The sequence below is a fragment of the Neofelis nebulosa genome, chromosome 5 (genome assembly GCF_028018385.1).
Source record: "Neofelis nebulosa isolate mNeoNeb1 chromosome 5, mNeoNeb1.pri, whole genome shotgun sequence".
In the NCBI taxonomy this organism is placed as follows: Eukaryota; Metazoa; Chordata; class Mammalia; order Carnivora; family Felidae; genus Neofelis; species Neofelis nebulosa.
Genome location: NC_080786.1, coordinates 6,719,018 through 6,740,803, shown reverse-complemented (window position 1 = coordinate 6,740,803; position 21,786 = coordinate 6,719,018). Strand labels below are relative to the sequence as shown.

Below are 21,786 nucleotides of genomic sequence, written 5' to 3'. Positions count from 1 at the left end.
TAATGGAGGTGTCTGGGTGGCTGAGTTGGTTGGGCATCTGACTTTTGATTTTGGCTCAGGTCATGATCCCAGGGTTGTGGAATTGAGCCCCATGTCAGGCTCGACACTGAGCATAGAGCCTGCTTGAGATTCTCTCTCTCCTGCCCCTCTCCCCCACTCATGCTCTCTCTCAAATAAAATAAATAATAAAAAGAAGTGTTACAATGAGGGGTGATAGGATGTTCAGACCTCTGTAGAGGCAGAGATTTCCTTCCAAATCCCCATAAGGATCAAGATAACTGGGGTGGAATGAACCTAAGGGAAAGTCCTTAAGGCTCAGGGAGTATCCCTCTGTCGGCCAGGTTAATGGGCAGGAAGGGGCTCAGAATTAAAAGATGTAGGTAAATGACTGAGCCCAGCCAATCAGCATCAAGTCAGGGGAGAAGGATCCTGAGACTTACAGATAATAAAGCAGCTGAGTCCCTGCTGGCCATCACTGGTGGCTAGACCAATGCTGAGTCCACAATTGAACTAGACACTAAGGAGTCTGTGCTAGGGACATCCCTTGGCGAATCATGTTGGTACCTTGCCCTATACACTGCTCAATCTCTCCATAACATCTCAGCTTCTCCCCTTTTATCAACCAACCCCACAGGCCACCATACCTTCCTCCTGTCAAGGGGGACAATTTCCCTGAGATAGGATTAACTGAATTTCAGAAAAGGGCCCTGGAGAGGACACTATCTTAATACAAAAGCAGGAACCTAATGTTGAAATTCCAGGCACTACAATAAGAGTGGAAGACAATGGTTGGGCAGGAAGACTTACAATGAAATCACCATTTCTCCCACTTAAGCCATAACCAAGACCCTCCAAGGTTGGCACTCAGGGAAGCCCTCACATGGATAAGGAAAGTGAGACATCACAGCCCAGCTGTATTTCTGAGATTCATCATCCCTTTGGATGGGAAGGGGGTGTATTACTAATTAACTATCAACACTGTCTTAGCTTTAGTGGAAGAACATGGCTCTCTCCTTAATACTCTGTTCCAAGCACAGCCAACATAATTTTCCCTTTGTTCCCCTTATCATAGCTGAGGCAAGACCTGAACATTTAATTAAGACTTTGAAGTCTTAGAGGTCCCAAAGGGGAAACTAGCAGAGCAGGGGCCCAAGCAACAACTGCATATGGCTGCTCTCCAGGGCCCAAAGCCTTCCCCTGCCCTCCCTCCTGGCTGGCATCCATATGGCAGGCAACATCTTGGTATTCACCACCAAGTGGGACAAGCCTGATCATCTGCCCTCCTCAAAGGCCAGACCCAAACCAAAAGAGAAATTCCCACTCCCACCTAAGACTCACCTTCCCAGATCCAGCTCTCTTTTCACTAGACTATTAGCACTGGAATGCTCACCTTCTTCCCTTAGTAGTCCCAATATGTTGACTGGTCAGATAAAAGCTGAGCATTGACACAGTAGTTCTGCCCCATAGGTGCATGGGTGCCATTTCACAGCAGGGTCAACCTGGGACACGCACGTGTGTGCATGCACGCGCACACACACACACACCTCCACACTACTGGCAAAGCTCAAGTTCTAAATTTTATGCTTCATCCATATCAAAGACTAAGACTTCCACAAGACTGGGAAATCTCATTCTGTAACATCCCCTGCTATAGAAATTACTAAAAGCAGGTTTCACATACTCCCCTTTATAGGAAAATAATAGGCTCTAGAATATCACATCATCAGTCACCCACTTCATCATCTCTGAGAGCACTGAGGGTTGCAGAGAAGTGATCCCTGCCCACAGGCTAAGCCAAGAGCAGCAAGCCACTCCATTCTCCAGCATACAAATATCTGGGGCGAACTCAATGCCCACATCTCAGTAATGCTGTCACCTGCTCTGTTCAATTACAAGTTGTGTGGTCATAATTAGGCCTTTATTTTTCTTGCCATTTTCAGTGATGAAATGGAAGTTATTCGTGGCTCTGCAATCCCCCTCCCACTCCAGAAGAGACACGGACCAGCAGTTATGCCAAGATCCAGGCCCATTTGGGTCTGATCCTTTACTCCAACCCCACAGAGTAGCAACCCCTCCCCACCAGGAAGCAGAAAACAAGATCCAGCCTCTGTCACAGCCCTTCTCCTCTCTGTCTGCTTTGCAGCTTCTGTGAGCTCCCTGGTGAGACTCATGACAGGGTCCTCTCTGCCTCCACTCATGCAGAGCCCCAAACATAGTACACATTCAGTAAGTGCCTATTATACACAATAGATTGGCCTTCTAATTTTATTTGAGGTATGGGTAATTCAGAGCTGTCCGTTCTGTCATCCATTCATTCATCTATTTATTGAGGATCTATTTCATGTCAGGTACTTACTAATTCACAGGCTGGAGAGATTGCTAAGAGAGAAAGAATAGGGTGAAGAGTCCTGCCTAGACTGAGCCTTGAGGTGCTCTAACATCTATGGGTTGCATAAAGAAGACTCAAAACAGAGCAGCCAGAAAGGCAAGAAAAGAACCAGGAAAGTAAGGCATGATGGAAACCAAGAAAGGATAGTTTCAACGTGGCATGTGTGGCAAGCAATGCTGAACAGGTGTCCATGGACTTACATTATGGAGGTCATCGGTGATCTGAATGAGAACCATCTCAGTGGCGGGATGGGGACAAAAGTTATGTTGGAGTGAGTGGGAAACAGTGATTGCACAACATGCCTTTAAGAATTTACTGTAAGAGTGGAGGGGAGGAGTAGGGTGGTAGGTTGTAAGTTTCAGGAAGATTTTTCTTTAAGCTAGGAAAAGCTGGGTTATTAGAGATTTAGCTAAGGAACCGAGAGGTAGTAGCCAAGAGAGGCCATATCTGGCCAAAAGCCTCACTCCTCAGTAATGAAGCCAAAGGACCAGAAGGTTGGCAAGTGTCAGCAGTGAAGAAGAGGTAAAGGTGGGCTACGTAAATGACACAAGCTTCAGAGGAGGAAGGGTTTTGCAAGCTGCAGGAGGAGCAAAGTTCCGAAAGATACAATGGGAAAAGAGAAGGAGCCCAAGCCTGTCCCTTTGACCTGGGGTACCTGGGGTGGGGGAGAATAGCAGCCACTGAGTTTGCAGTTCTTTGTTTGTTTGTTTTTGTGAGAGAGAGCGAGAGAGAGAGAGAGAGAGAGAGAGAGTGCCGCATGAGCAAGGGAGGGGCAGAGAGAGAGGGAGGGAGAGAGAATCCCAAGCAAGCTCTGCACTAATAGTGTGGAACACAATGTAGTGCTTGACCCCACAAACCCTGAGATCATGACCTGAGCTGAAATCAAGAGTTGGACGCTCGATTGATTGTGCCACCTAGGGGCTCTGAGTTTGCAGTTCTTGAACTCATGCTATGCAGGCACTATGGGAACACAATGTTAAATGAGACATGGCCCCTTCCTCAAAGAGTTCACTGTCTAGCAGAGAAGAAAAGCACACATGAAATGCTAGAACTCAAGACTGACTACAAAGGCTGTGGGAGGAAAGAGGAAATGAGCAATGTGGTATGATGTGATTAGGGAGATCTCCCTGGAGGAAGTGGGGCTTAAGAAAAATGGATCACTCCAGACTATTTGGATTAGACAGCCAAGAGAAGGGATGGGAAAGACTTTGCAAATGGAGCACCAGCAAGGACAAAGTGCCTGATGACTTCAAAGGGGTGAGAAAGATAACAAGGACTTGAATCGAGGCATTGAGGTAGAATCAACTAAGGATAAGATTCTGGAAGGAGTAAGGACAGGACTTGGCTTCTCTCTGGATGTGGAGTGTAAGCAAGACAAGAGAGACAGGCTTTAGAAAGCCATCTGTGGAGAGCACAGCCTCTCTAGATGCGTTGTGTATGTTGGCCAGTAAGGCCCTGATATACCATCTCTTGTTTTCTCAGAACAAGTACCAGGGCTTTGTCTTTGACGTTGTGACCAGACAAGCTTTTGACATCATCATCATGGTCCTCATCTGCCTCAATATGATCACCATGATGGTGGAGACTGATGACCAGAGTGAAGAAAAGACAAAAATCCTCAACAAAGTCAACCAGTTCTTTGTGGCTGTCTTCACGGGAGAGTGTGTCATGAAGGTGTTCGCCTTACGGCATTACTACTTCACCAATGGCTGGAATGTGTTTGACTTCATTGTCGTGGTCCTCTCCATTGGGAGTAAGTGGGCTCACAGCTGGCGGGGAAGCCCAGCCTCTGCTTGGGGTTGTTTGGGTTGTTGTTTTCAAAACCAAGAGGGCAACCAACAAATTTGTCCAATACCTATTACGTATCAGAGGAGCCCAGTATTTGCTGCTTTCCAAGAGCAGCAGGTTTAAAATGCCTCTGGGCCTCTCGGTGAAATGGAGAGTTTCCATCGGCCTTCTCCATGCAGTCATGAAGGGTTTTTAGGCACCAACTGTGTGCATAGCCCATTGGCTGAGCTTTGGGGGCTGTTAGGGATAATCACTCCTCCAGAGAAAATAAGATGATGGAGTTTCCCTTATCTTGATGGCCTTCAAAGTGAAGAATGGGTGGTGTGATGTGAGGTGAGTCATAAAATACTTTCTGGAAAAGGAGATGGTTGCCAGAAGAGTGGGAAATACTAAGAGTGTTCAAAGGAGATTTTTTTTTTTAAGTTATATGAGAGCTTTATTTCAAAATGAAATTTCTTATAAAACAGTGATTGTCCAGGGACGTCTGGTGGCTCAGTCGGTTGAGCATCTGACTTTGGCTCAGGTCACGATCTCACAGTTTGTGAGTTCGAGCCCCGCATTGGGCTCTGTGCTGATGGCTCAGAGCCTGGAGCCTCCTTCGGATTCTGTGTCTCCCTCTCTCTCAGCCCTTCCCCCACTTGTGCTCTGTCTCTCTCTGTCTCTCAAAAATAAATAAATGTAAAAAAAAAAATTTTAAACAATGATTGTCCAACCCTAATAATTTAAAAATCAGGAAACATTTATTCAGTGCTACTCTATAGTGTAGAAACTGCCTGTGCAAAGGAGATTCTTAAGTCAAGGATCTAGAATTAAATATCTATAAAACTGTCCACTTAGGGAATGTGAGTGATAGAAAAATCAAAGGATCAATGCCAAGAGATCAATGCTCTTAGGGCCTAGTGTGGGTGTTGAATGATAGGCCCAGTTTTGGAGGACCAATGAGTGTTCAGAGAAAATTAATAAAGTCAGAAGCTAAAGTGGGGAATGGAGCCACCATAGCTGGGTACTTGCTGACATCTAAGGACTGGGATGCATTCCTTGGATCTTCACAATAGCTCTCTGGAGTGTTCTTATCCTCATCTTGGAATTTAAAATTGAGCCTCACAGATTAAGAAAGTGATACAAGGTCACAGTTTGTAAAGGGCAGAGCTGAATTTAGTCCAGGCTAATGTTCTTCTTCTTCTTCTTCTTTTTTTTTTTAATGTTTACTTATTTTTGAGAGACAGAGCACAAGTGGGGGAGGGGCAGAGAGAGAAGGAGACACAGAATCTGAAGCAGGATCCAGGCTCTGAGCTGTCAGCACAGAGCCAAAGGAACCTACGAACTGCGAGATCATGACCTGAGTCGAAGTCAGTCACTTAACCGACTGAGCCACCCAAGCGCCCCAGACCAGGCTAATGTTCTTCTAATGAACTAGCTGCTTTCCAACAATAACCGAGAGAGTGTTCCTGGCCTTCTTGTGGTTTAGGCAAAGTTTGGCTCTACAAAGGCCAAATCCCACGCGCCAGCTTTACTTTGCATTATAAATATATCCTGACCTGTTATATCATAACTTGCTTACTTTTCATGTCAGGGCATAGCTGTGGATTTCATTTTCCATTGATTTACCATCAAAAGCTAACAGCATCTAAATACAACTTGGCAGCATTTAATCAATCTCCCCACCCAGGTGCTGAAACACAGCCTTGGGTTGTGTTTATTTGTTGGTGAGTTTACGTTTATTTTTGTGTTTCGCTTTGTTTTCCTGCTGCTGGTGGTTTTTGTGGGAGGTTTGTTTTGTTTGTTTGCTTTCCCCAAGTGGGAGATTTTAAAGGCCATTTTGATTTTATAATAGAGAAAAGAGCTTGCTTATGTGGGCTCCCATATCAATTCTATAGAAATAAATATACTCACAGTACTCCAATCTATGATGGGGACACCTTAACTGCTAGTTCCTATGACCCACACAGCAACACCATCCACTGGTTAGAAATAAGTCATAGAGGCAGCTAGAAAACTAGTGAAAGAACCCACCTCTTCACCCCCCTGCCCTCCCTCTCTCCCTTTCTTCCTTCCCACCAGCAAGACATGTATTGAGTACCTAATTGCTATAAGTATGAAGACTCATTATCCCTTGAAGTACATGTAAACTGGTTGGCTGGCAGAATCTTAGTAGATTATATAGAAACATAACGTACCCCACACTGTAGAAAAATATCCCAGTTAAATTGACTTTAAGAGAGGGGCTTTCATAAAGATTTTATAATATAATATTATAACTGCTTCTTGAATCTCTTCCCATTTCCTTCCTCCTTCCGACACAATACTGTGACCACCCATATTCATATGAAAAAAGGCAAGTAGGAGACGAAGGTCAAGGGAACCCTGGCAAAGAGAGAGAGAGCTGGCCACCACACTCCTCACCATTTGTCCTAAGAGGTTTCGAATCCTGTCTGACGTAAAGGCCTCGCCTCATCTTTGGTGGGCCCTGTGTCCCACAAATCTTCAAATTAGATATCATATAGGGAGACATATACATTCTTCATCTTTCCAACTTTGTTCATAGTTGGGGGTGGGAGGGCTGTAACTGACCCTAAACAAGCCTATCTGCAGGCCCTAACATACAGTTCAAATGCAGCTGGAAATGAAAGAAACAAATACAAGCCATTATGTAGACAGCTGGCCATTCAAAGCCATTCTGCTTTAGCTGTCAGCACGTTGCCCGACTCCTCAGGCCCCCCTTGTAATTAACACCAGGCTCTGTACAATTATCCACAGGACCATGTGCCAGGAACTAAGTCAATCTTCCCAGTAGGAGATGGGGAAATGAATCACAAGGGACCCTGACCTTCACAGAGCACAGGGCAAGGGTGGAGGAAAGGGCATGTCCCAAGGCTGAATTCTCAAGGAAGAGTAGGACCTGTGTCATAGACAGAAATGGACCAGGACTGTGTGTATGTGGAATATGGTGCCATCACTTCCAGCTAGGCTGCAGAAGGTAGGGCTTTGACCATGGAGGTTGACTAAGAGGAAGACATTCCAGATGGAAGGAAAGAAAGATAAGAACATGGTGGGAAGGATGGGACTTACTTCAGAGACAAACGATTTATGCAGTGAGCATGTACGGAGCCCCTACATTATGCCAATCACCATGCAATGCTCAGAGGGCCCAGAGTACTTGATTACAGATCCTCACATGGAGGTCCACACAGAGCAGAGACGGGAGAGTGTGACTGCGGCCAGCTTTGTCAAGGCTCATGCTTGTAAGTACTAATTAGATCATTTTCCTCTCTTCTAAAGGCCTGGTGTTTTCTGCGATTCTGACGTCACTCGAAAATTACTTCTCCCCAACGCTATTCCGAGTCATCCGCCTGGCCCGAATCGGCCGCATCCTCAGGCTGATCCGAGCGGCCAAGGGGATCCGCACGCTGCTCTTTGCCCTCATGATGTCCCTGCCTGCCCTCTTCAACATAGGGCTGCTGCTCTTCCTCGTCATGTTCATCTACTCCATCTTCGGCATGGCCAGCTTCCCCCATGTAAGGTGGGAGGCCGGCATCGACGACATGTTCAACTTCCAGACCTTCGCCAACAGCATGCTGTGCCTCTTCCAGATCACCACGTCGGCTGGCTGGGACGGCCTCCTCAGCCCCATCCTCAACACAGGGCCCCCCTACTGCGACCCCAATCTGCCCAACAGCAACGGCTCCCGGGGGAACTGTGGGAGCCCGGCCGTGGGCATCCTCTTCTTCACCACCTACATCATCATCTCCTTCCTCATCGTGGTCAACATGTACATCGCAGTGATTCTGGAGAACTTCAATGTGGCCACACAGGAGAGCAGTGAACCTCTGAGTGAGGATGACTTTGACATGTTTTATGAGACCTGGGAGAAGTTTGACCCGGAAGCCACTCAGTTTATTACCTTTTCTGCCCTCTCGGACTTTGCAGACACCCTCTCTGGCCCCCTGCGAATCCCAAAACCCAATCAGAATATATTAATCCAGATGGACCTGCCCTTGGTCCCTGGAGATAAGATCCACTGTTTGGACATTCTTTTTGCCTTCACTAAGAATGTTCTGGGAGAATCTGGGGAGTTGGATTCTCTGAAGGCAAACATTGAAGAGAAGTTTATGGCAACTAATGTTTCAAAAGCATCTTATGAACCAATAGCAACCACCCTCCGGTGGAAGCAAGAAGACATTTCGGCTACTGTCATTCAAAAGGCCTATCGGAGCTATGTGCTGCACCGCTCCAGGACAATCTCCAGCCCTCCAGGTGTGCCCAGGGCTGAGGAGGAGGCTGTGTCACCCCCAGATGAAGCCTTTGCTGGATTCAAGGCAAATGAAAACTGTGCCCTCCCAGACAAATCTGAAAGTGTGTCTGCTGTATCTTTCCCACCATCCTATGACAGTGTCACTAGAGGCCTTAGTGATCAAGTCAACATGAGCGCATCCAGCTCAGTGCAGAATGACGATGAGGCTACCAGTAAGAAAGCAACTGCCCCTGGGCCCCAGTGAGGACACTCTAGCATGGACATAACCAGTTCTGGTGTGACCTTCTGCTCCGTGATAACTCTTTCCCACTCCAGGTGGCACCCAGCTACCCCCTCATCGACGCATGCCACTGGTCAGGTCAGAACCGGGAAGAGAACGCATTTGGCACCCACCTTCGCAGAAACCGTCATATGCCCACAGGAGTCAGAGCCTAGAGCATCTCCACTGTGACTACCCTTTTGAATTTCAACGTCAGATGATGGATTCTCTTACTTTCCAGAAAATGTCCCTGGTCCTCTTATTTTCATCGTGACCAGAGCTTACATCTACTGTGACAAACTTCTCAGGACCAGAACTGCCAAAGATCTATGGCAAGGATGTTGCTGAAGGTCCAAGGTAGTCCTCTGTGAAACACCCCATAGGGATTGGCAATCTTATTTAGGATTCTGCATGACTGCATGTCGAGAGTTGCCAGACAATTGTTCCTGCCCGGGGTAACATCTGTGGTCTATGTCACGAAAGGCCTTTGAGGTATCCATTAAAATTAATATTTTTAAAGGTATATCAAGGCCAATGTTATATCTTAAAGCATCATTTTAAAAAATTGTATGATACTGACATTTGTCATAAATCACTTCTTCACTTTCAGGTTTCCTGATATTATTTTGCAGTTTGAGCTTCCTGGATGGGGCAGGAAGTAGCACTGTCCTGAAAGTTTGTTCTAATCCTAAGTACTCCACCAACTGCCATGCCACCTGCACCACACCCTTTCCCCTCTGAACCTCAGTTTCCCCTCTTGTAATATTGGTGGGAGGCAGGAGACAAAATGGACACTCTCTATAGCCCTTGCATTTCCTGTTATAGAACTCAGTCGCACTCTGTTCCAATTTAGACGAGGAAAACACTCTCTCCTGAAGCTGCCAATGGTCAGACTTTCCTGCTGTGTGGCTAAAGAGGCAGCTTTTGGATACATTCCAGAACCAGTTTCACATCTCATAAGCAGACCTTAAGAAGGAAAGTTTTCACATTTCCCTTGGGCCAAGTTTCCATTATTAGTATAATCAAAAGAAAAGGGACATTTTGAAAAAGATGAACTGAGAGATAAAAGGTATGGTCAATATTTTCTTAAATTCATCCTACAAATGTGATTAAGTAACTATTCTATGACAGGCATGCTCTAAATACAAGCGATAATGGGAACTAAGCCCCAAACAATTCATTGGACTTAAGCAGTGAGTGAAGAAAGGGTTGTCAGAAGATAATATTCAGCCCAAAGAATGTGGCGGGTCTTAAGATGAAGGAGAGCAAAGAGTTCATGTGACAACATAGGGTATAAAGGATCTCAATGACAGCCATGATCTTCTATTAGCCCTTGGGACATTTCCTGCCACAATAACAAGGAACAGGTAAATTTGCTGGTATATTTATTTAATCACGTCTTAAGACTTCCCATTTATACAATTACAAAGCCTAGAGACTAGTCCGCCATACATGCCTCATGGATACAGATTTTCTGAAACCTTGATCTCCTCTCTCTGTCACTGTTGGCCCATCAGAGGCCAAAGTGGCTTTCAAGATGCTTGTTGGGGGTTTGTCAGCACCCACAGATGGAGGTTAATATGGTGATGACGGAATAACTGAGGGCATGGGCTATCCCAGGACAAATCAGATGTTCTCTGGATGCGTGATTTGTATCTTAAGGATGAGTTCAACAAAATGGCTCTTCCTCCCTGGTTTCTCTGAACCAGGGAGCACAGATGTTGATGGTGCCACTTCTTCAACCTCTAAATCCCATGAATTTAATTAAATGCCATCTAAGACAGCTGGATGGACAGAGAACTTGGGGAATGGCTTGTTTTTATACGTTCTGTGGAAGAATGAAATGTACCCAATCATCAGACTAGTTTTATTAAGTAGATGATATTATTCTCAAAGATATTCCTGATCCATTTTTTGCCCCAGGTTGTGACTTGAGTTGTTCCCCCCCACCCCTGAAAAAGATATGTTGAAGTTCTAAGCCATGGTACCTGCAAATGTGACCTTATTTGGAAATAGAGTCTTTGTAGATGCAATAATAGTGGATTTAAGTGGGCCCTAATCCAGTGATGAATATCTCTAAAACATGAGGGAAATTTGAACATAGACACACAGAGAAGAGAATGCCATGTGAAAACACACACACACACACACACACACACACAGAAGCTTTGTGAAGACAGAGGCAGAAATTAGAGTGATGTGGCTGCAAGCCAAGGAATGCCAAGTATTGCTGGAAACCACCAAAAACTAGAAAAGGACAAAGAAGGATTCTTCTCTAGAACCTTCAGAGACAGCATAGACCCGTCAATATTCTGGCCTCCAGAACTGGGAGAGAATACATGCCTGTTATTTTAAGCCACCTAGCTGTGGTACTTTGTTACAGCAGCCCTAGCAAACTAACATACCGCACCTTTTTTCTATACAGATGCATTTCCCAAATTATTATGGGAACCACTGGAAAAGTAATTCAATAGACACAGCTTGCATTGCACAGAGTTTTCAGAAATCTATTCACTAAAAACAGAAGCTTACTGATTAGAACCATATCTCGCCAGGAGTGGCCGCACGGCTCCCCAGGTTCCCGGGCCGGTGGCTATTTAAGCGCGGCCCACCGTGTCAGCTGCGTGGCAGCCTGGAGGCTCGGCACCCGGGAGTCATGCTCGCTTCGCGGAGGCGCTAGCTGGCCGGGGACCTGAGTCTAGAAGCAAGACTTCTTCCATCTACTGCTTGTCAAATGGTAGACTGGACATTCGGAAAGCCTGTAATGGGGGGTTTGCTTTTTAGACCTTGGGAGAAAGAAATAATACCTTTGCAGAAAAGTACAATATTAGGCTCCAAAGATGGCCAACGAACCCTTTTACCCAGATTATTTTAAGCTGAACTGGAGGGGACGTGGGGAGGCTTCAGGAAGAGGTCTTACCTACTGTCTTCAGGGACAGATAGGTATCTGTAGCAGGTTATGTTCATCTGAGACTTCGGGGATTGCCTGGTGTCACTAAGCGTCTGCTGGTGCTGGAGGTGGCTGTCTGCCTTCTTGCTGTGTCTAACGAAGTAGAAACGAGCACAACTAATGGTCAGCCTGACCAACAGGCTGCACCAAAACACCATCGAAGAAGGAAAAAAAAGGCTCTGAAAAGACAGATGAGTATCCTTTGGCCAGATTCAAAGGTGATGGTGTAAAATACAAGGCCAGGCTGATTGGCATTGATGATGTGCCCGATGCAAGAGGGGATAAAATGAGCTAAGATTCCATGATGAAACTAAAGGGAATGGCGGCAGCTGGTTGGTCTCAAGGACAACACAAACAAAGGATCTGGGTCAACATTTTCCTTTCTGGGATAAAAATAATTGATGAGAACAACTGGCGTGATAGAGCATGAACGCCCAGTAAATAAAATTTCTTTCATTGCCCGTGATGTGACAGACAACCAGGCGTTTGGTTACGTGTGTGGAGGAGAAGGCCAGCATCAGTTTTTTTGTCATAAAAACAGGACAACAGGCTGAGCCATTAGTTGTTGATCTTAAAGACCTCTTTCAAGTTATCTACAATGTAAAGAAAAAGGAAGAAGAAAAGAAAAAGATGGAAGAAGCCAACAAGGCACTAGAGAACAGGAGTGAGACCCTACTGACCCTTGATGACCAAGCTAACAAACTAAAATTGGGTGTTGACCAGATGGATTTGTTTGGGGACATGTCTACACCTCCTGACCTAAATAGTCCAGCAGAAAACAAAAATACCCTGTTAGTGGATCTAAACTCTGTAATCGACACCAAGCAGAATTCTTTAAGAGAAAATCCATTCTTAACAAATGGCATTACCTCCTGCTCTCTTCCTCAACCAAAGCCTCAGGCAGCTTTCTTGCCTGAAAATGCCTTTTCTGCCAATCTCAACTTCTTTCCCACCCCTAATCCTGATCCTTTCCATGACGATCCTTTTGCACAGCCAGACCAATCCTTTTGCACAGCCAGACCAATCGACACCCTCTTCGTTTGATTCTCTCAAATCTTCAGATCAGAAGAAAGAGAATTTGAGTAGTTTGTCTACTCCACTGAGTAACAGGCCCCTGAATGGGATGTTAACTACTTTGGTCAGCAGTTTGACCAAATCTCTAACCTGACTGGCAAACAGGAAGCTCAGGCAGGCCTGTGGCCCTTTTCAAGTACACAAACACAGCCAGCAGTGAGAACTCAAAATGGGGTATCTGAAAGAGAACAGAACGGCTTCCATGGCAAATCCTCCCCGAAGCCTTTTGTGGGAAGCCCTCCCAAAGGACTGTCCATACCGAATGGCGTAAAGCAGGACTTGGAAAGCTCAGTCCAGTCCTCACCACATGACCCTATAGCCATTATCCCACTTCCACAAAGTACCAAACCAGGACGAGGCAGAAGGACTGCTAGGTCTCCAGCAAAAGACTTGCCTGCATCAGACATCTTTACCCCTCCCATCTCAGAACTTCCCAGCCAGACATCACCTACAGGACAATCTGCAACCCTACAGACCAACCCTCTGGATCTCTTTAAAACAAATGCTTCTACCCCAGTGGGACCCCTTGCGGGTTTAGGTGGTATACCAGGTAGCACCACCCCCCACCCCCCCGCCCTGCCCCAGGCAGGACCATAGAATCCAACATCTTTAGTCTTCAATCAGTCCGTGTCAGTGGTACCGGGAGCCACGATGAGTGGTCAGCCTTCAGGATTGTCAGCCAGTTGTTTTTACCAAAAGCCCAGGTGTTCCAAGTTGGAAGTAGCCTTCATCTTAGCAGCTTTAACTCCAACTCCAGGCCCTGTTGTTTGGGGCCCATCAGCCTCTGTGGCACCCAATACTTGGTCATCAACAAGCCCTTTGGGGAACCCTTTCCAGAGCAATATTTTTCCGACTTCTACTATGTCTGCCCAGTCCCCTCCTATGCTCTCCTCTGTCCTGGTCACTCCTCCTCAACCACCTCCCAGAACTGGCCCTCCAAAGGACACCTCCAGTGATGCCTTCACTGCCTTGGACCCACTTGGGGATAAAGAAGTCAAAGAAGTGAAAGAAATGTTTAAGGACTTTCAACTTTGGCAGCCACTTGCTGTGCCTGCAAGGAAGGGAGAGCAGACTTCCTCCGGGACCTCAAGTGCCTTCTCCAGTTATTTTAAGAGCAAAGTTGGCATTCCGCAGGAAAATGCAGACCATGATGACTTTGATGCTAATCAACTGTTGAAAAAGACCAATGAACCACCAAAGCCAGTTCCCAGACGGGATTCCCTGCCAGTTACCAAATCTTCTGACAATGCATTTGAGAACCCTTTCTCTAAAGATTCTTTCAGTTCATCACAAACCTCTATGGCTTCTCAACCCACATCTCCTGATGTATATAGGGATCCTTTTGGAAACCCTTTTGCCTAACTTCTGAACTTGATATGCTGACTCTCCAGAGGAACAAAAATTTTGGCCTTTTTGCTAATATCCAAACACCTTGACCTCTGTTCTTGTTCCAGCTTTGACATATTAACTGTTGCTTTATTTCTTGCTATCTCTTCCACTTGTAAAATATCTTTCACTTTCTGTTTAGATTAAAGCTAAACTGAATCTATGGCTTTAAATAAATAAAGACTCTAAATTCTCTTTGAAAAAAAACCCACAAGCTTAGTCCTTGAAAATTTCACTAGATCTACTTGAAAGTTCAGCCGGTGGTCCAATTACAAGGTTAAGCGAATCTTAGAGGTCCAGGGCAGATGGAAAATCAGAGCTGAAGGGAAACAAGAAACAGAACAGCAGTGTTGACTGTATAAATATCTGAAACCTTAAAATATGCCTCCACTATAAACACTACCTTGACTTTTTAATCCATTAAACTGTGTAACACAGAGACATACGTAGCCAAGAACATTCAAGAACATCCAGCCAACACAGATGAGAAGATGTAAGCAGAGCCTCGGTGTGCTAGAGCGTTTGCCTTAAGACAAAGGTGAAGTCACTTTCCCAAGCACTGGGGATGTAAAATTAGTAAGACACATCCTCAGCCTGGAGCTGAACACAGGCTGAGGTTTAATAAAAAATAAAAAATAAAGCGATCCCAAGATTTCCAACAGTGACAGGCTAGTAAAAGTTTGTATTATTATTAAACTTTGCTAAGTTAAGAATTCATTAGTTAATTACTAGGATTGCCACTAGCAGAATAGAAACAAAGTATATTCCAAACGAGGATGGGGGATATAAGCTAATAAATAATTAGACAATCAAAAAAGTAAGATAGGGAGGAAGATATAAGAGAAATATAGAACAAGAGGAACAAGTAGAAAAGACAGAGTAATGTAGTATATTTGAAAACAAATATATCAACAGTTGTATTAAATGTAAATGGACTATGTGCTCCAAAAAACCAGCAAAGATTGTAACACAGAATTTTTAAATGCCAATAAACAATGTCTATAGAAAGACAAAACTAAAGCCTAAGATTATCAAAAAGATAAAAATAAAAAGAGGGAAAAGATATACCATGTAACTATTAATCAAGTAGCTGCAAAGTTCATGGTTTTTTCCAAGTATTTAGGGAACATTTACAGAAATAGTCATTATAACTAGACATAGGGGTACCTGGGTGGCTCAGTCAGTTAAGCACCCGACTTCAGCTCAGGTCATGATCTCACAGTTCGTGAGTTAGAGCCCCGCATAAGGCTCTGTGCTGACAGCTCAGAGCCTGGAGCCTGCTTTGGATTCTGTCTCTCTCTCTCTCTCTCTCTCTCTCTCTCTCTGCCTCTCCCCCACTCACGCTCTGTCTCTCTCTCCCTCAAAAATAAATAAACATTTTTTAAAAATTAAAAAAATAACTACACATAGAATAATATTTTGAAAGTTTTCAAGACACTAGAAGTATATAATGTGTTTTCTTTTTTTTTTCAACGTTTTTTTTTTTTTTTTAGAAGTATATAATGTGTTTTCTGACCACACTTTGATTTAGCTGAGAATCAAAAACAAAAGGAAACAGACCAAAGCATATATGGATATTTAATATATGACAAAAATGGCATAACATAGCAGTGAGAAAAAGATGACCTTTCTACAAATGGCATTAGGACAATTGTATTTTCATGAGAAATGAAACAAAATTGGACCCCAACCTAAGACTGTATTTTTTTAATGTTTTTTTTTTTTATTTATTTTTGAGAGAGAGAGACAGAGTGCGAGCCAGGGAGGAGCAGAGAGAGGGAGACACAGAATCCAAAGCAGGCTCCAGGCTCTGAGCTGTCAGCACAAAGCCCGAAGGGGCCTTGAACTCACAAACAGCAAGATCATGACCTGAACCAAAGTCAGACATTCAACTGACTGAGCCACTCAGGTGCCCCTAAGACTGTATTTAAAAATCAATTTCAGGTATACCCAAATGTGAAAGGCAAATCTATAAAACTTTTAGAAGATAATGAAAATATCTACATGACCATGGAATAAAGAAAAGACTGATATGTTTGACTACATTAAAATTTAGGACATCAGGTCAATAGATATTAACAAAGTGAGAAGGCTGGGGCACCCGACTGGCTTAGTGGGAAGAGCATACAACTCTTAATCTTAGGGTCAAGAGTTCAAGCCCCACATTGGGTATAGAGATTACTTAAATAAATAAAAAACTTTTTAAAAAAGAGCAAAAAAGCAAAGTATAGAGTGGAAAAAATATTTAAAACACTTAGATCCAATAAAAATCTAATATTCAGAGGAGGCTTTCATTAATTTCTAAAAATCAATACAAAATAGACAACAACCATAGAAAACTGGCAAGAGACTTAAAAAGGTACTTCACGAAAAAAGAAATCTGAATAACTGAGAAACATTAAGGTGCACAACCTAATTAGTAATCAGGGAAATGCAAATTAAAACCATAGCAAAATACCATTTATCAGACCTGCCAAGATTTTAGAGTCTAACAAATATCAAGTGTTGGCAAAGATGTCAAGAAATAAGAACTGCGTCTCTAGAAAGTAATTAAATTGACACAGCCATTCTGAAAAAGTTTAACTTTGTCAGAAGAGTTGAAGATATACCTATGACTCGGGTTTTCCACCCTAAAGTCTGAAACCTAGAGAAATCTATGCACACATACTCTAGGAGACAGGTACAAGCATTTGCAACTGGGTCTTTGGCAATGTTCTAATTCATCGCCTAGGTGGCTGTCTTTTGAGTGTCGCCCTTATAACTAAGTTTTAAGATAAACGTACGTATCTAATGTTCTTTTCTGTGTGTATGTTATATCTCATAATTTAAAAAAAATTAATGACTTAGCTTAGATTCTCCTCCCACTTCACAGAAGTAATTACTATCTGCTGCTCTGAATCATGGTGTTTCTGTCTTGGACTTGGATTATCTGAGCTGAGTTATAAAAGAAGGAGTAGGAGTTCAATACAGACATACCTTGTTTTATTGTGTATTACTTTATGGCCCTGCACAAATACTGTTTTTTGCAAATTGAAGATCTGTGGCAATCCTGCATCAAGCAAATCTATTGGTGCCATTTTTCCAACAGCATTGTTATTATGTGTGTTATGGTGATCTGTGATCAGTGATCACCAATGCTACTATTGTAATTGTTTTGGGGTGCCACAAACTGTGCCCATATAAGACAGCAAACTTGATAAATGTGTGTTTTCTGACCACACCAACTGGCTACTCCCTCATCTCTCTCCCTCTCCCTGAGACACAATATTGAAATGAAGCCAATTAATAACACTTCAGTGGCATCTGAGTGTCCACGTGAAAGGAGGAGTCACGCGTCTCTCACCTTAAATCAAAAGCATGATTAAGCTTAGTGAGGAAGGCATGTTGAAAGTCCAGATGGGCTAAAAGCTAGGCCTCTTGCGCCAAACAGTTAGCCAAGTTGTGACTGCAAAGGAAAAATTCTTAAAGGAAAAATTCTTGAAGGAAATTAAAAGTGCTATTTTGGTGAGCACAGGAATGATAAGGGAGCAAAATAGCTTTGTTGCTGATATGGAGAAAGTTTTAGTGGTCTGGACAAAATATCAAAGCAGCCGCAACATTCCCTCCGGCCAAAGCCTCATCCAGAGCAAGGTCCTAACTCTGTTCAATTCTAGGAAGGCTGAGAGAGGTGAGGAAGTCGCAGAAAGAAAGTTTGAAGCCAGCAAGGGTTGGTTCATGAGGTTTAAGGACTGAAGCTACCTGCATAACATCAAAGTACAAAGTGAAGCGGCAAGTGTTGCCATAGAAGCCGCAACAAGGAATCCAGAAGATCAGGCTAAGATACTTAATGAAGGTGGCTACACTACGTAACAGATTTTCAATGTAGGCAAAACAGCCTTCTCCCCGAAGAAGACGCCTTTTAGTACTTTCATGGCAAGAGAAGAGAAGTCAGTGCCTGGCTTCAAAGGACAGAGTGACTCTTAGTAGAGGCTAATGCAGCTGGTGATATTAAGTTGAAACCGATGCTTATTTACCACCCAAAAATGCTAGGGCCCTTAAGAATGATGCTCGATCTACTCTGCCTGTGCTCTGTAAATGGAACGGGGTAGCTTGGGTGACAGCACATGTACTTACGACACGGTTTACTGAATATCTGAAGCCCACTGTTGAGACATACTGCCAAGAAAAAAAGATTCCTTTCAAAGTATTACTGCTCCAATGACAATTCACCTAGTCACCCAAGAGCTCTGATGGACATGTACAAGGAGATTAATGTTGTCTTCATGCCTGCTAATACAATATCCATTCTTCAGCCCATGGGCCAAAGAGTGATTTCATCTTTCAAGCCTTATTATTTAAGAAATATATTTCAGTGCGCCTGGGTGGCTCAACTGGTTGAGCGTCCAACTTCAGCTCAGGTCATGATCTCACGGTTCACGAGTTCAAGCCCCACATCGGGTTTGCTGCTGTCAGCACAGAGACTGTTTCAGATCCTCTGTCCCCCTCCCTCAACGCCTCCCCCCACTCACTTAAAAAAGAAGAAAAAGGGGGCACCTGGGTGGCGCAGTCGGTTAAGCGTCCGACTTCGGCTCAGGTCACGAGCTCGCGGTCCGTGAGTTCGAGCCCCGCGTCGGGCTCTGTGCTGACCGCTCAGAGCCCGGAGCCTGTTTCAGATTCTGTGTCTCCCTCTCTCTGCCCCTCCCCCGTTCATGCTCTGTCTCTCTCTGTCTCAAAAATAAATAAACGTTAAAAAAAAATTCTTTAAAAAGAAAAAACAGAAATACATTTTGTAAGGCGATATAGCTGCCATAGACAGTGATTCCTGTGATGGATCTGGGCAAAGTAAATTTAAAACCTTCTGGAAAGGATTTACCACTCTAGATGTCGTTAAGAACATTTGTGATTCATGGGAGGAGGTCAAAACATCAACATTAACAGGAATGTTGATTCCTGGAAGAAGTTGATTCCAACCCTCATGATTGACTTTGAGGAGGATGTACCAGCAGATGTGGCAGACGTAGCAAGAGAACTAGATTTAGAAGTTGAACCTGAAGACAGAGCGAAATTGCTGCAATTTCATGGTACAACTTGAATGAGTGAAGAGTTGCTTGTTATGGATGAGCAGCGAAAGTGGTTTCTTGAGATGGAATCTACTCCTGGTGAAGATGCTGTGAAGATTGTTGAAATGACAGCAAAGGATTTAGAATATTACATTAACTTAGTTGACAAAGCAGCAGTAAGGTTCAAGAACACTGACTCCAATTTTGAAAGAAATTCCACTGTGGATAAAATGCTATCAAACGTATCGCATGCTGGGAAGGCAAGCTGGCGCAGCCGCTCTGGAAAACGGTATGGAAGTTCCACAAAAAAACTAAAAATAGAACTACCCTGCGACCCAGCAATTGCACTACTAGGTATTTATCCACAGGATACAGGTGTGCTGTTTCGAAGGGACACAGGCACCCCCATGTTTATAGCCGCACTACCAACAATAGCCAAAGTATGGAAAGAGCCCCAATGTCCATTGATGGATGAATGGATAAAGAAGATGTGGTATATATATACAATGGAGTATTACTCGGCAGTCAGAAAGAATGAAATCTTGCCATTTGCAACTACGTGGATGGAACTGGAGGGTATTATGCTAAGTGAAATGAGTCAGTCAGAGAAAGACAAAAATCCTATGACTTCACTCATATGAGGACTTTCAGAGACAAAACAGATGAACACAAGGGAAGGGAAACAAAAATAATATAAAAACAGGAGGGGGACAAAACAGAAAAGACTCATAAATATGGAGAAGTGAGGGTTGCTGAAGGGTTTATGGGAGGGGGTATGGGCTAAATGGGTAAGGGATCTACTCCTGAAATCATTGTTGCACTATATGCTAACTAATTTGGATGTAAATTTAAAAAAATAAAAAATAAAATGAGTTATAAAAAAATTAAAGTAAAAAAGATTCTCAAAAAAAGTTAAAATGCTTCAATGAGCAGCTGCAAATAGATTTTATTAAAATAAATGAATAGGGGCGCCTCGGTGGCTCAGTCGGTTGAGCGTCCGACTTCAGCCCAGGTCACGATCTCATGATTCATGAGTTTGAGCCCCGCGTCAGGCTCTGGGCTGCCGGCTCAGAGCCTGGAGCCTGCTTCCGATTCTGAGTCTCCCTCTCTCTCTGCCCCCACCCCCCCATTCATGCTCTGTCTCTCTCTGTCTCAAAAATAAATAAACATTAAAAATAAATAAATAAATAAATAAAATAAATGAATAAAAAGTACAACACTCAGTAAAAACCAGAAGATATAAAGAAGAAGTAAATGGAATTTTTAGAATTGAGAAATCTAATCTTCAAAATAAAAATCTCAGCCCATGGACTTGACAGCAAAATGGAGAACCAAGGGAGGAAAATCAGTAAACTTGAATAATAGTACAATAGAAATAGCCAATATGAACAATGAAGAAAAAGCAAACAAAAAAATTAAAAGAGACTCAAAAAAGACCACATATTCACAGACATAAAAATGAAGGGGTAGCACAAGAGATATTTTTGCGGTGTCAGTATAATTTTGTATTTCAACTACACCTATGAATATGAATATGTATCTATAGTTATTCCAAAATAAAAGTTTTAGAAAGAGGAAAAAAAAAAGTATCGCATGCTACAGACCATTCATGAAAGAAAGTCAGTCCATGCAGCTAACTTCACTGTTGTCTTCTTTTAAGAAATCACTGGGGCGCTTGGGTGGCCCAGTTGGTTAAGCACCTGACTCTTGATTTCAGGTCAAGTCATGATCCCAGGATGGTGGGATTGAGCTCCACTCAGTGTGGAGCCTGCTTGGGATTCTCTCTCTTTCCCTCTATCCTCCATCCCTCTCCCCAACTCGTGCTCGCTCTCTCTCTCTCTCTCTCTCACTCCCTTTCTTTGAAAGGAAGGAAGGAAGGAAGGAAGGAAGGAAGGAAGGAAGGAAGAAAGAAAGAAAGAAAGAAAGAAAGAAAGAAAGAAAGAAAGAAAGAAAGAAAGAAAGAAAGAAAGAAAAGGAAGGAAAGGAAGGAAGGAAAGAAAAGAAAGAAAGAAAGAAAAGAAAGAAAGAAAGAAAGAAAGAAAGAAAGAAAGAAAGAAAGAAAGAAAGAAAGAAAGAAAGAAAGAAAGAAAAAATAAATCACCACAGTCACCCTGGCCTTCAGCAACCACTACCCTGATCAGTCAGTGGCCATCAACATTGTGGCAAGGACCTCCATCAGCAAAAAGATGACTCACTGAAAGCTGGAATGATGGTAGGCACTTTTTAGCAATAAAGTATTTTTAATTAAGTTATGTACATTTTTAGACATAATCTTATTGCACACTTAATAGAGTACAATATAGTGTGAACATAAGTTTTATATGCACTGGGAAACCAAAAAATTAATTTGACTCACTTTATTACAATATTCACTTTATCATGATGTTCTAAAACCAAACCTGTAATGTCTCTGAGGTATGCCTGTAATGGGCAATAAAAAAGGAAATTCTAGAGAAAACGAATAGCAAATGCAAAAGACAAAGAAGATGTGCAAGAGTCTGAGCAAATGTAACCAAACTATTGTGAACCAAGCACAGCAGGAAGTGGGGGAGTGATATGATCACAATGGGGACAAAATTTTGTAACTCTCTGAATTCTTTTGGATGGCACCATGGGTGATATTAAAACACTTAACATCCTGTCTGGCAC

General features: G+C 43.4%; 1 protein-coding gene and 1 pseudogene across 1 annotated transcript in view; both read left to right on the top strand.

Annotated features, from left to right (window-relative positions):
• The window catches only part of SCN10A (sodium voltage-gated channel alpha subunit 10), a 94,569-nt gene extending 85,358 nt beyond the window's left edge, over positions 1 to 9,211 (top strand). The window contains exons 26-27 of the mRNA XM_058729448.1: positions 3,872 to 4,142; positions 7,457 to 9,211. Coding sequence (XP_058585431.1) covers positions 3,872 to 4,142; positions 7,457 to 8,673 — 1,488 coding nt within the window. The 3' untranslated portion in view covers positions 8,674 to 9,211. The remainder of the gene's footprint in view (positions 1 to 3,871; positions 4,143 to 7,456) is intronic.
• A 2,408-nt stretch (positions 9,212 to 11,619) lies between these two features.
• Positions 11,620 to 14,140, top strand: LOC131511609 (disabled homolog 2-like; annotated as a pseudogene).
• Positions 14,141 to 21,786: the final 7,646 nt, after the last annotated feature.